The 13,862-nt window shown below is 48.3% G+C and overlaps 1 protein-coding gene across 6 annotated transcripts in view; it reads left to right on the plus strand.

The window, feature by feature from the left end:
- The window catches only part of TDRD12 (tudor domain containing 12), a 246,959-nt gene that overhangs the window by 51,851 nt on the left and 181,246 nt on the right, over positions 1 to 13,862 (plus strand). For all 6 annotated transcript variants that reach the window (XM_044987027.1, XM_044987024.1, XM_044987022.1 and 3 more), the window contains 2 exons: positions 2,096 to 2,223; positions 12,713 to 12,904. In XM_044987027.1, the coding sequence (XP_044842962.1) occupies positions 2,096 to 2,223; positions 12,713 to 12,904 (320 nt within the window). The remainder of the gene's footprint in view (positions 1 to 2,095; positions 2,224 to 12,712; positions 12,905 to 13,862) is intronic.

Below are 13,862 nucleotides of genomic sequence, written 5' to 3' on the forward strand. Positions count from 1 at the left end.
ATGCTTGATATATGCTTGTCTTCCTATTCCCCCTCATCCCTCAGATTATCCTCAAAATGAAGCTGAACTATGCCAAACTGATTCTCATTGTGCTGGTTTGGTCAAAATAACATTAGTTCTCTGACCTTCTCAGCCTCTGTTTGACCTCCCAAATCTCTTCCTATCCCTCCTGAACTACTGACTCAGCACCATAGCCATTGTTGAATGATCATTGTTGAATGTCCAATCTTCACTTTATGGCATGGATGATATGTGGCTACATGATTAGAAAGGGCAATGCTAGGAAGCAGTTCAGAAGTTCCTGCTAAATAGTAGAAGATAATCTACTAGGATTATCTATTTGGCCAAGTGGAAACGTTTTTGGTCTAGTCAATATCTAAAGGAATTCAGCTGATGTTAGCTCATGTTCAGGACATGGTGGATTATTTGTTAAATTTGAAGTCCTTGGGTTTGGTTCTTAGTGACTGTGATCTCAGTGTTCCAAGGGAGGGCAGTGTTCTCAAACTTCCATGGTAGTGAGATTTCTCAGGTAGATTGTCTACCTGTTTCCATCTATAAAGAAAGTGGTCCAATTGTGGAACCTTAATACTGTCCTAACTGACCTCAAAGGTCCTCCTTTTGAGCCAATACCAACTTGCTCTTTGTCTCTGCTTTTCCAGCAAAATGCCTTTCTCATTGCTGTAACTTTTGAAAGGAGAGTTAGCAAAATGTAAGCACTTCTGCTAGGGCCGCCATGTACGCAGTTCTTCAGAGGCAAAATGATCTTTGAGGCCACATCTGAAGTTTTTGTCCAAAGAACTTGGTTACTGTGAAACTGCAGAAGTAATTACCTGTATTCTTTCCTAAGTCACACTTGAATGCAGATGAACAGCAGCTTCATATGTTGGATGTGAGAGGATGCTTGGTGTTCTGTCTGGAAAGAACTATATCATTTAGTTTCTTACCTTGGCTTTTGGTCTCTTACTAGGATCGGATGAAAGGTGAGACGGTGTCTGACATGATTTCCAGATGGATTACTTTCTGTGTTACCACGGCTTATGAAGTGGCTCAAACCACTCCCCCACAGACTTTATGGGCTCATTCCACAAGGGCTCAAGCAACACTGATAGCTTTCTTCAGCAATATTTCAATTTTGGACATTTGCAGGGCTGCTACATAATCTTCCTTGTATATGTTTGCCAAACATTATGTGATGACCCTGGCATCTAGGTTAGATGCAAATCTGGAGAAGTCAGTTCTGCAGACATTGTTCAAATAGACTCTGAGCCCCACTTTCTATCACTACTGCTTGTGATTCACCTGAGTGGAATATACATCTGCAACCACTTAGAATAAAAAACAGTTACTTACTGGTACTGTTACTGTTTTTTGAGATGTAGGTGCAAATGTGTATTTCACAACACACCCTTTCTCCCTTCTGCATCAGAATTTCCAGCCGTGGGTTCTGATGTGAAGGTAGTGAGTAGGGTCGGGGCACCACCCCCTGTATATAATCATGGGAGGGGCTACTCAGGCCAGGGGGCATGAGCATTGCTTTGATGGGTACTGCTAAGTAAAGTTCTCTGGCTTTGATTCACTGGACACACCTAAATGGAATACGTGTCTGTATCCATGTCTCAAAGAACACTAACAGCTCAGGTATACGTACGTAACTTTTTCCCAGCATACTGCTTAGTTACTTCGTTTGTTGTATTCCCACCACATCCGTCCTATCACTCCGTTCCTGACATGCACCTGAGGTGGGGAGAGGGAGTGGGTGGCATAGGGTCACCTATTGTGGCTTTATATCACCCAAGAATTGCCCTTCAACAGGGGGCAGGAGCCTTTCGGACAGTTTTTCAGCCATTTTGTCTTGCCAGACCAGGAGCCAAAGATTGAGACCATTGACTATATAAAAATGGTTTGAAAAGATTAATAGCCTTATTCTGGCTATTCCTCACTACTCTCAGAAGAGTTATGGGAGACCCTCTACTCCTCAAACAAAATGGCCAAATTTTATGGTTACAGTAATGTTTTAATTGTATTAAAGTATTTTTGAAAATAGAAAACATTACAAATCAACGATGAATGTTAACTCTTTTCTTCTAAAATATAGGTGAAGTGATTGTAACTACACCATACAGCCTTTTGAGACTGCTTGAACACCACAGCTTATTATTTCTTAGACTTTGTCATCTTGTTTTTGATGAGGTTGATAACTTGTTCTCTGAAGCTAGCAAACAAGTGAGTATGGTGTACATTCAGATAATACACTACTTCAGTAATATGTAACTTGAAAGCCTTTAAAGGGGGTGGAGAACAGTGTATAAATATGAAATTTGTATAAAAAGAAAAATTCTAGCCCATGATGTACTGCCTAAGTGTGACATGAATTTAAAAAACAAACAAACCCTGGATGTGAAGACATATTACGTGGTTTAAAAGAAAGAAACAAAACCCAAACTGCTTTTGTTGCTATATCTCCACCAATTTTGAACAATGGGTTTCTTTTTCAGATAAAGTAAACGCTGACGTGGGTTTCTCCCCACACCTCTCTCCCTTCTCTTTCCCTTCCACCTTATTCTGGCTATTCCTCACTACTCTCAGAAGAGTTATGGGAGACCCTCTACTCCTCCAAAGATCAGCTCCTTTTTCAGTGTGGTGCCTACTGCCTCTGAAGAATAGAAAAGGAAATACCTAATTTATGGGACTAGCATGATGTCATCTTCTTAAGTAGACCACTTTCACTCCTGCTACAAGGATCCCTCTCCAGTAATTGTTCCATTGAGGTCTTTTCTTTGGATTATAACTGGCAGGCCCCTCAGTCTTCATGGCATACAAGGCAGAAATGAGTTCAACCAGACATTACCACATACCAAATTAAGGTGGTCCAAAATCTCTGTTAGGAAACCTAAACATTTTTTTGTCTTTTTTGAAAAACATATAGAAGAGTCCCTGGCTTCTACTCCCTTTTAGAATTCCAGTTTCAGGACTTAATTGTTGCGTCTTACACCTCTCAACCTTCTCCCACTCCAGTATCCCCCAAAAAAGTACGAGGGTCTGTCGGCTAAGGGTAGACAAAGGCTATCTATCTATCATGAATTTAATGGTGCAAAACTCAAGAGTCTTCTACCTTAATTATTTCCTAGAAACAGGCCCTTATACCCAGTCAATATGCATGGGCTTTTTTCCCAGGGGAAGTGTTTTCCAAGCAGAGGAGCCTTTTTAACTTCCTATGAGTGGACTTAACCTTAAAGTTTTTCTTTGGAACTGGCAATATTGGACATAGTTCTTGCTCAACAAAGCAGGATCCCCAGAAAGAGACTCTTGCAGGGTGTGAGCCTATCTTCCTATCTTTGTATTGAGGGAATTATGGAGTTCTCGTAGTACCCAGAAGCTAATCTCTCTTTAAGGATAGGTTACCAGAAAGTGCTATGAGACCAGGAGGTCATTTCCCAGCTTAGGTCCTGCGGTGACTGAGGCTTCTTTAGTCAGAAGTTTTCAATGTAAGTGGAAGGCAGTGTATCTTTAAAAGGTCTCTGTGACAGAAAGATGGTAGAGAGGTTCAAGAAAGAAAATAGCTTGAAGTGCATCTTAGCCAATTCTTGAGTTTTCTGCACATAGACTTTTTTGGTACCTAATTATAGATGTGCAAGCAAGGTATCCTTAGTGGGTTCCATGTATCAACGACAATTGGGATTGCCTTTGCCTACTATTAAAATTGTTCTATATATTTGTAAACTTCATAAGTTTGTCATTTAAAAATACCATCACGAAATTCCCACTTTTGTTTGGGATCTGAATGTGTGACATGTTAGAACTTTCTAGCACTTAACTTTCTGGTCTTCCGAAGTTGGACATGAACTTCTTGGACATGAACTTCCCTTCATTTTCTATTCAAACTGCCACTGCTGGCAGTGGACTGACTTGGGCATCATTGTGGACAGCTCAGTCAATTGATGTAGTTGAAGAAAGCAAAGAAAGTGTTAGGATCCATGGGAAGTGGATGGAGAATATTAAAAGTTATAATGCCAGGTATGGCCTCAGAATATTGTGTGCAGTATTGGATACCTCATCTCAAAAAAGATATTGCCTCAATATGTGGTTGGGAAGAAGGTATGCTGCCCTTGTATTTTCCTGATTCTGAGATGTCACCAGGGTTACATTATTATTCTGTACTGCCAGAGTGGAGGATAGACTTTTTTCCCTGAGTATCTTTATTATTCTAATAAAATGTTGACAAATCTTGGCTACTCAGAAGCATTTTTTTCCACTCAAGGCATCATGGTCTTGATGGAAATTGGGAGTGGTAACACAGGGTATTTCACCTGTTTTTTACACCGTAGCTTCATATGTGTTTCATATAGTGAATTGTATTGGAATGTCTCTGCACCAGTTTAAATGCCAAAGTTAGTCAAGTGAAAGTGAAAGGTCCTAAGCTGTCTCTTCTCTCTAAAAAAGCACTCAATTATATAGACATGCTTTTTTCCCTGTCTCAAATTCCAGGTTGGTTCAGCACTGGCCTGTTTTGTCTCCTGTGCAGGTTGTTTTCTGTGGTAGCAGCATGCCACAAGCTCACCTTACTTCACTACTGTGATATTGCATTTGCATTCTCTTGTCTAGCCTCCGGGTGGCTCCCTCCACCTTGCTAATTACTTGTACTTGTCCACTATTAACTATCTCCCTACTAGAACTTCTATGTTTGCTGACCCATGTCTTTGGGTTTTTCATATCCTTCTGGAGTGTCACTTGCCACTCTGTCCTGGCCTCTCCATTCCCCAGACACCAGTAGCTCCTTCTCTCAGGGTCATTCTCTTGTCAGTAGCTTTCTCTGAAGGAACCCTCTTATGGTCATTTTTTTTGTTCTTCATCTAAGGAGGACCCTATGAGATGCTGCCCCGGACAGCTCTTTATAACTTCTTCTAGAGACCATCAGAGAGCCAGATTCCTACCATGGTGTAGATACTTAGTGTTTAGCAACAGTGGTATCTGGCGGTCCTGGGGAGATAACATGAAGATTTGTCTTCAATAAGCAATAGCTTTTTTTATTAACAGGGTTTTAGAAGGTGTCTCAAGGATAGGCTGTTTAGCAGAGCCACACTGGTTCTTTCCCATTTTTGAAGCTATCATTTTTGTCCTTTTTGAAGCAGACCTTTTATTGACAGTTGCTTCTTCAATGGGATTTGTCTTAAGTTTGTATAAGCCATTCTTTTGAGTCCTTGGGAGATGTATTTCTTAAATTTTAAAGGAACACCAACTTGAAGTCTAATCAGTTTCATCAAATGAATTTGGAATAATTTCACGTCTCTGAACTCCTTGTCAACTTTCATGACACTTGCATTTTTAAGATGGTTTTTCTCTGCCTTTTTTCATTGTGAAAGACACACAAACTTGAGGGGAAATGTTGAAGCTGGCTATCTATAAAGAACTGTCAGATGTACAAATAAATTGGAGAGAAATATTTTTCTTTAATCTTTCAGTTATGCTAATTTGTACTGGTAACAAAAGTAGGTAAATTTTTCATGTAGAATTGTCAGTCTTCTTCGAGTGGTTGTTCATGTCCATTTAAAGTAGGTGTGCACACGCCGCGTGCACGCCAGCCGAAAGATTTTCCCTTAGCAGCATCTGTAGGGTTGGCCCTGGCGCCCCCTGGAGTGGCGCCACTACGGCGCCCTATTAAGGGGCCCGCTGACCCTCCACCCCCTCAGTTCCTTCTTACCGCTGGTGACAGCTAGCTGGAACTTCTCTTGCGCATAGCAAGTTTGCAGTGTCCTATCCTTATGTTTAGTCTGTGCATACAGTTACATTATAGTTAGTTTACTTAGATCGTTGTATATAGTTCTTTGTAGTTGGGGGGTCCCCCCCAAGTTTTCGTCGCCCGCTGGGGCATGCCCGGGTCCCCCAGGTTTAAACTCTGCAAGGACTGCGAGAAATTCATGCCCAAGAGTGACCCGCACTCTGCTTGTTTGAGGTGCCTCGGAGAGAGCCACCAAAAAGACCGGTGCTCTATCTGTAGAGGCTTCCGCCCGAGAACTCTCAAGGACAGAGCTCAAAGACTTAGAGTCCTCCTGATGGAGGCTGGCCTGTGGCCACCCTCGGACCCGGAACCAGCCAAGGCGGTGCCCAGCACGTCTTCCTCGGTGCGGAGCGCCCCAGCACTGGCATCAGAACTTAGGGCCCAGCCCAAGTCGTCCAAAACCTGGCACCAGACGGAGTCGGGTCATAGGAAGTCGGCCTCAGTGTGGCACCGCTCACCGTCGCCGGTGCCCGCCAAGAAGAGAGAGACGGTGAGGGAACGGTCACCCCACCAGGATTCGAGGCCGACGCCGTCCGCAGGTGCAAGCGTACAGGCTGGGCTACAGCCCTTGGCGGCTCCATCGACTCCCGCACCGCAGAGAGGGCGGTCGAGTCCGGACTGGCCTAGATTCCTGGACCTCAGTGGAGACTTGCGCCTCCCTTCGACGCCGGAGGCATTCGAGGCGGCCTCAGATTTGATGGGACTCCCGGCGTCGGCCTCCCCGCACCGTAGGGAGTTGCCTACTGTGGTCTGTCCCCCAGTACAATCAAGGGGCAAGCCGGCCATGGTGTCGCCTCCCTCCCCGCACCGCGCCGCTAAGGCGGCACCGGACCAGATAAGAGGCTCCCCGCCGCCTCCGCACCACTCTCCAACGGCACCAAGTGCTGCTTCCCCCAGGTCCTCGTACTCAGAGACCTCAGACTCAGAGGCAGACTCCTACTGCTCCAGCCAGTCACGGAGCAGGAGATCGGTTTCGGGGGCGAGCCACCAGCGTTACCCACAGTGGCAGCAACAATGGCAGCTGCCCTCGCAGTGGCCGTTTTGGACTCCCTGGGCCCTACCACCAGTCGGTAGGCCAGGCGTTTGGTCCTCAGTCAAGGTCGGCCTCAGTCTCCTTGGCGTCGGTGGCCCCAGCGCAGCTGCCTCCTCCACCGGCACCGTCGCCGGGCAGGGGTGTGCCATTTCCAAGTTCAGCACCCCCTACCCGGGCAGTGGCACTGGCAGTGGCTTCAGTTCGGGCTCCGCAGGCACCACCCGATACGCCAAGCTGCTCACTGGCGACCCCGGTACCGGTCGCGGTGCTGCATTTAGAATCGGAATCGGCACCGCAACCACAGTACCGTGTGCTGCAGGACCCCGAAGGGCTGCATACACTGGAGGAAGGACCGATCCATGTAATTTCCTCGTCTTCCTCCCCGGACGAAGCGGTCTCGGGCATGGCTGTGGCACCGGCCCTAGAGGACACTCGAATCCTCCAATTGCTCCGGCGAGCAGCTCAGAGCCTCGCAATCCAAGCTGAGGAAATCGAGGTGGACGTGGACCCTGTAGTAGACATCCTGGCTCCCTCAGGGCCATCCAGGGTGGCTCTTCCGCTGATAAAGACTATAGCAGATACATCCCACACCTTATGGCAAATGCCAGCCTCACTGGCCCCTACTGCCAAGAGAATGGAGCGGCGCTATTTTGTCCCCTCTAAAGGGCACGAACACCTGTACATCCACCCCCCCGGACTCCCTGGTAGTGGATGTGGCCAACCAGCAGTAGCGTCAAGGGTTTCAGGGGTCAACACCAAAAAGCAGGGACGCTAAAAGACTCGAGCTCTTTGGTAGAAAGGTGTACTCCACCGCGGGCCTACAACTCCGCATTGCCAACCAACAGGCAATTGTAAGCTGATATGGTCATAACACGTGTTCAGCCATGTCAAAGTTTACGGAGCTCCTTCCCCAGGACTCGAGGTCAGAGTTTTTGGCCCTAGTGGAGGAGGGAAAGCTGATCTCCCGAGCCTCTCTCCAGGCTGCCTTAGATGCGGCGGACTCAGCCTCGCGCACCCTGGCCACGGGCGTGGTCATGCGGCGGGGAGCCTGGCTCCAGGTCTTGGGCCTGCCCTATGAGGTCCAGCAGACAATTCAAGACCTCCCCTTCGAGGGACAGATGTTATTTTCAGAAAAGACAGACAAACGTCTGCATAGCCTAAAGGACTCAAGGGCCACACTTCGCTCGCTGGGCTTGCATACCCCTGTGACCCAGCGCAGACAGTTTAGGCCGCAGACGGCCCCACGCTCATACCAGCCACAGACTCGCCAGGAGCTGGGGCGCACACAGGGCAGATATGGCAGGAGGCGCCACCAACGCCACCCCTCCGGCAAGGCGTCCGGTCAATTGAGACCACCATCAAGGCCTAGACCCCCTATTTGATGGTATGGTCGAGGGTGACCTACCTATCGAGACTCTGGATCCTTCTACCCCTACCTTTGGGTCACGTCTGTCCCCCTTCTACCGTGCCTGGTCCCGAATCACGTCGGACAGCTGGGTGCTCCGCACGATAGAGAGGGGATATTCTATCCAGTTCTCTTCCCTCCCGCCCCACCAGTCCCCCTCCCCGTCCCTCTTCAGGGACCCATCTCACGAGCAACTTCTAACTCAAGAAGTGAAGTCCCTCACGGAAGCAGGGGCGGTGGAGGTAGTCCCTCGGGAGCTCAGGGGCAAAGGCTTCTACTCCCGGTATTTCCTAATACCGAAGGCAAAAGGGGGCCTGAGACCCATCCTAGACTTGCGGTGGCTGAACAAGTTTGTGCGAAAGCTCAAGTTCCGCATGGTCGCTCTGTCCTCGATTATTCCCTCCCTGGATCCAGGAGATTGGTATGCCGCCTCGACTTAAAGGACACTTACTTCCACATGGCCATAATTCCCCGACACCGTCGGTACCTCAGGTTTGTCATGGCTGACGCCCATCTGCAGTTCACGGTGCCCCCGTTCGGCCTGTCAGCTGCTCCAAGGGTCTTCACAAAGTGCATGGTAGTCGTGGCGGCCTTCCTGCGCAGGCAGGGCATCCAGGTATTCCCCTACCTGGACGACTGGCTCATAAAGGGCCGCTCCAAGGAGCAGGTGGAGACCCAGGTGTTTTTCATCAGGCGGACCTTTCTCGATCTCGGCCTCTTCTTGAACGAAGCCAAGTCCACCCTGTTTCCGACGCAATGAATAGAGTTCATAGGAGCAGTTCTGGACTCCACCCACGCCAGAACGTACCTGCCAGAATCCAGGTTCGGTGTGATTTCCGAGCTCATCCTCGGACTGCACCGCACCCCAATTACCACGGCGCGAGTTTGCCTCCGGCTGTTGGGTCACATGGCAGCGTGCACCTATGTGGTAGACCATGCCAGACTCCGGCTTCGCCCACTACAGTCCTGGTTAGCGACAGTTTATCGCCCGGCCAGGGACCCCTTGGACTCGGTGTCCATTCCCCGCTTGGTGCTAAGCTCGCTGCAGTGGTGGCTCGACCCGCAGAAAGTGTGCATGGGTGTCCCCTTCGCTGCCCCTCAGCCCTCCCTCTCCCTGGTGACGGATGCCTCGGATTGGGGTTGGGGAGCGCACCTGGGATGCCTCATTACGCAGGGCTTGTGGTCGCCGGAGGACCTCAAGTTGCATATCAATGTCAGGGAGCTGAGAGCGGTTCACCTGGCTTGTTTGACCTTCCGGTCCCACCTGGCTGGCAGATGTGTTTCGGTCCTCTCGGACAACATGGCGGCAGTCTTTTATATCAACAAACGGGGATGCATGCTCCTCTCCCCTGTGCAGGGAAGCCCTCGCGCTGTGGGATTTCTGCGTACACAATGCTACCCACCTGACGGCATTCTATCTTCCGGGGGAGCAGAATGCTTTGGCGGACGCCCTCAGCTGCTAGTTCCGGGGTCACAAGTGGTCCCTCCGATGGGATGTGGTGCGCTCAATTTTCCAGCTCTGGGGCTTTCCCCAGTTAGACCTGTTCGCCTCGAGGGAAAACAGGAAGTGCCGACGGTTCTGCTCCCTCCTGGGCCACAGTCAGGGGTCTCTGTTGGACACCTTCCTACAGTCTTGGGGGGTCGGTCTGCTCTACGCCTTTCCTCCGATCCCCCTGGTACACAGGGTGATTTTGAAGATTCGCAGGGATCACGCATGGGTAATCCTGATAGCTCTGGCGTGGCCGCGCCAGCATTGGTACACGTCACTCCTGCACGTGTCCGTTCAGGCGCCCCAGACGCTGCCCCTGCTTCCGGACCTGATCACGCAGGACCGGGGCTCCCTCCGCCACTCGAACCTCGAGTCACTTCACCTCACAGCATGGATGCTCCATGGCTGAACCCGGTGGAGATGCAGTGCTCCCAGCAGGTCAGACAAGTGCTGCTCGGTAGTAGGAAACCGTCAACTAGGGCCACCTACCTGGCCAAATGGAAGTGCTTCTCCATATGGTCGGGTCAGCGAGGTCCCAATCCGCTGGGGGTCCCAATCCCCATTGTCCTAGACTATTTGCTCCACCTAAGACAACTGGGCCTCTCCCTTTCCTCCATTCGTGTTCACTTGGTGGCCATCTCGGCTTTCCATCCGGGAGAGGGGGGTACTTCGGTGTTTGCGAACCTGCTGGTCGGGCGTTTCTTCAAAGGTATGGACAGGCTATTTCTGCATGTTTGTCAGCCGACCCCTGCTTGGGACCTGAATCTGGTGTTCTCTCCTCCCTCTCGGGGCCTCCCTTTGAGCCTCTGGCTTCGTGCTCCCTGTTGTACTTGTCGTACAAGACCGCCTTCCTGGTGGCGATCACCTCGGCCAGGAGGGTGTCGGAGCTCACGGCGTTAACATCTGAGCTCCCATACACTGTCTTCTATAAGGACAAGGTCCAACTTAGACCTCACCCGGCTTTCCTACCCAAGGTCGTTTCACAGTTCCACATGGGTCAGGATATTTTTCTCCCGGTGTTTTATCCGAAACCACACTCTTCCAGTGAGAAGCGGAGGTTACATTCCCTGGATGTCTGCAGGGCCTTGGCTTTTTACATCGAGCATACCAAGCTGTTTAGACGCTTGACTCAGCTCTTCATCGCAGTGGCGGATAGGATGAAGGGGCTCCCGGTCTCCTCTCAGCGCATCTCTTCGTGGATCGCGACCTGTATCCGGGAATGCTATCGTATAGCTAAGACCCCTGTCCCTCCGGTCACGGCCCACTCCACTAGGGCGCAGGCCTCCTCTGTGGTGTTCCTGGCTCAGATCCCGACTCAGGAGATTTGTAGAGCGGCCACGTGGTCCTCCATCCACACGTTCTCGTCACACTACGCCATCACGCACCAGGCTAGGGATGATGCAGCCTTCGGTCGTGCAGTACTCCAGTCAGCAGTGACCTCCGACCCCACCACCTAAAGTTAGGCTTGTGAGTCACCTACTTTGAATGGACATGAACAACCACTCGAAGAAGAAAAAACGGTTACCCACCTTTTAGTAACTGTTCTTCGAGATGGGTTGTTCATGTCCATTCCAATACCCACCTTCCTGCCCCTCTGTCGGAGTGCCGGCAAGAAGGAACTGAGGGGTTGGAGGGTCGGCAGGCCCATTTATAGGGCGCTGTAGTGGCGCCACTCCAGGGGGTGCCAGGGCCAACCCTACGGACGCTGCTAGGGGAAAATCTTCCAGCTGGCGTGCACGTGGCGCGCACACACCTACTTTGAATGGACATGAACAACACATCTCGAAGAACAACAGTTACTAAAAGGTGGGTAACCGTTTTTTTTAAATTTTCAGTAACAACCTGTTCTTAAACACTAGTATCACCCCCCCTGTAAATTTGACATTTTTAAGCATGCATGCTTGTTTATATTTTAGTCAATCCTTGTTCTTCCTATATTGTGCCCTGAACGGAGTACGTTTTCTCTTAGACTTTTTTTTTTCATTTAGTGGATATTAAATAAGCACTTGCTTTTGTCCTGATTCATATGAGAGTTTTTGGACAGTGCAGTTGTATTTTTGGATGGATGCAGCAAAGATAAAACAGCCCCCAAAACTTTAATTGCCCTTTCACTTAAACTATATTCTATAGGTATGTGAGCAGGCTGGTTGTCTGCAGCCAAAAGTTCGTAAGGTGTTATTCAACTATAAAGGTGTCTTAGCTTTATGCATGTGACAGGCGCTAATACATGTGCACTAGAGACTTGCAAAGAGTAGATTCATCTCTCCCCACAGATTTTTGTGTGTTAGTAATAGCTTGTCCTGTAATATCAAAGGATGCCTTTTTCTAACAAGATTCTCCAAGTGGCTCACTAAAGTTAAGCCTTCCACCTAGCTTACTGTTTGCTACATCTGTTACCTGTATTGATTATGGGCTTGTGTACACAGTGTATTAGTCTGCACCAGAGGAGTGTAAATTCAAGTGCTCACTAGCCTATTGCACACTAACTGTTCCATGTGGACTCTGCTGGTGTACACTAAAAGTCCCCCCTAGTGAGTGCTAATGTAGTCTCAACACATACTAGGAAACTTTTTTTGTATGCCAGCAGGGTCCACATGGGACAGTTAATGCACAACATGCTAGTTGCGCACTAGAATTTACGTCCCTCTGGTGTGGACTAAAGCATTGTGTAAACAAGCCCTATTCCTGTTTATAGGCTGAGAGAAGAGGGACTTATTACCAGGCAGAATTATTCACTGGTAATATTTTGTCTTTTTGCTCTCTTCTCACATACTAAATATCCACTTTCCTCTCTGTTTCAAGATGCTGCTTGACCCAATATTTGTACTATAAAAAATAGATACTTCCAAAGCAAGAAGGGCTAACAGGGAAGAGGTGTATGGGTGCTTATATATGAATAGCAATTCTTTTGCTTTCTTGCTGGATCAGTGCTGCTTCCACTGACTTTTTCTGATCATAGAATGGAACAAAAGAAAATTTGCCAAAAAGAAATTTACTCCTGTTTTATAGATATTTACTATATTAGAGTATTACAAGAAAACAATTACTATTGAAGAGCGGGAATCGGCACCACATCAAATTGTTGCTGTTGGAAGTCATTGGAGTAAACATATAGAACATTTAACAAAAGAGTTCATGAATGATCCTTACATTGTGATAACAGCTATGGAAGAAGCTTCCATATATGGAAATGTGCAACAGGTAAAAACCCAGAGATTATGCTATTCTTCCAAGTTGAAGTGAGATTCTTTAATTTATATTTAGTGGCAGTTTGCATTACACTGGCAGGTTATGTGCGCACATGTATCTGTTTTTGTTTGATTAAAAATAAGATAACATTCTATAGTTTTACCATAGTAGGATTTAGAAAAGATAACAAGGGAAGCTTATTTTAGAAATGCTAACAAAAGAAAACTTCAGAATATATGCAAAAATGTGTATGTTTAATTTGAGATTTTAATAGTACAAAGTCTGTAGATGGATTGCTGAAAATTTCTACAGCTGTGCTTTGTAGGGGCTACGCGCTACAGATAAGGTCTTTCATTATGATTTATGACTTACAAGTTTCAGTTAGGGTAACTTTATTCTGATAGCCCGGGGTGGCCAACCTGAGCCTGAGAAGGAACCAGAATTTACCAATGTATATTGCCAGAGAGCCACAGTTATGTCAGTAGCCCCCCATCAGCTCCCCCACCCTGCTCCCAGTGCCTCCTACCCACCGGCAGCCATGCCAATCAGCACCAGCACCGCCCCCTCCCCTACCCGCACCTCCTGATCAGCTGTGGCGTGCAGGAGGTTCGGGAGGGGGCCGGGGGGAGAAGAGAGAAGCAAGGACACTGCTGGCTCAGGGGAGGGGGCGGGAAGGGGTGAAGTGGGAGCAGGGCCTGTGGCATAGCCAGAGGTTGAGCAGTGAGCACCCCCTCCCCCCGGCACATTGGAAAGTTGGCACCTGTAGCTCCAGCCCCGTAGTCGGTGCCTATACATGGAGCCGCATATTAACTTCTGAAGCATGTAGCTCCGGAGTCACAGGTTGGCCACCCGTGTTCTAGCCTAAATTCCCCCTGCACTTTCAGTTGTATGTAATATTCACTGTAATATTTTCTAACTTTTGTTCAGTGTTCTGTTTTATTTATTTAGATATGACACATGGCGGAGGAAA

The sequence above is a fragment of the Mauremys mutica genome, chromosome 14 (assembly GCF_020497125.1).
Source record: "Mauremys mutica isolate MM-2020 ecotype Southern chromosome 14, ASM2049712v1, whole genome shotgun sequence".
Lineage (NCBI taxonomy): Eukaryota > Metazoa > Chordata > Testudines > Geoemydidae > Mauremys > Mauremys mutica.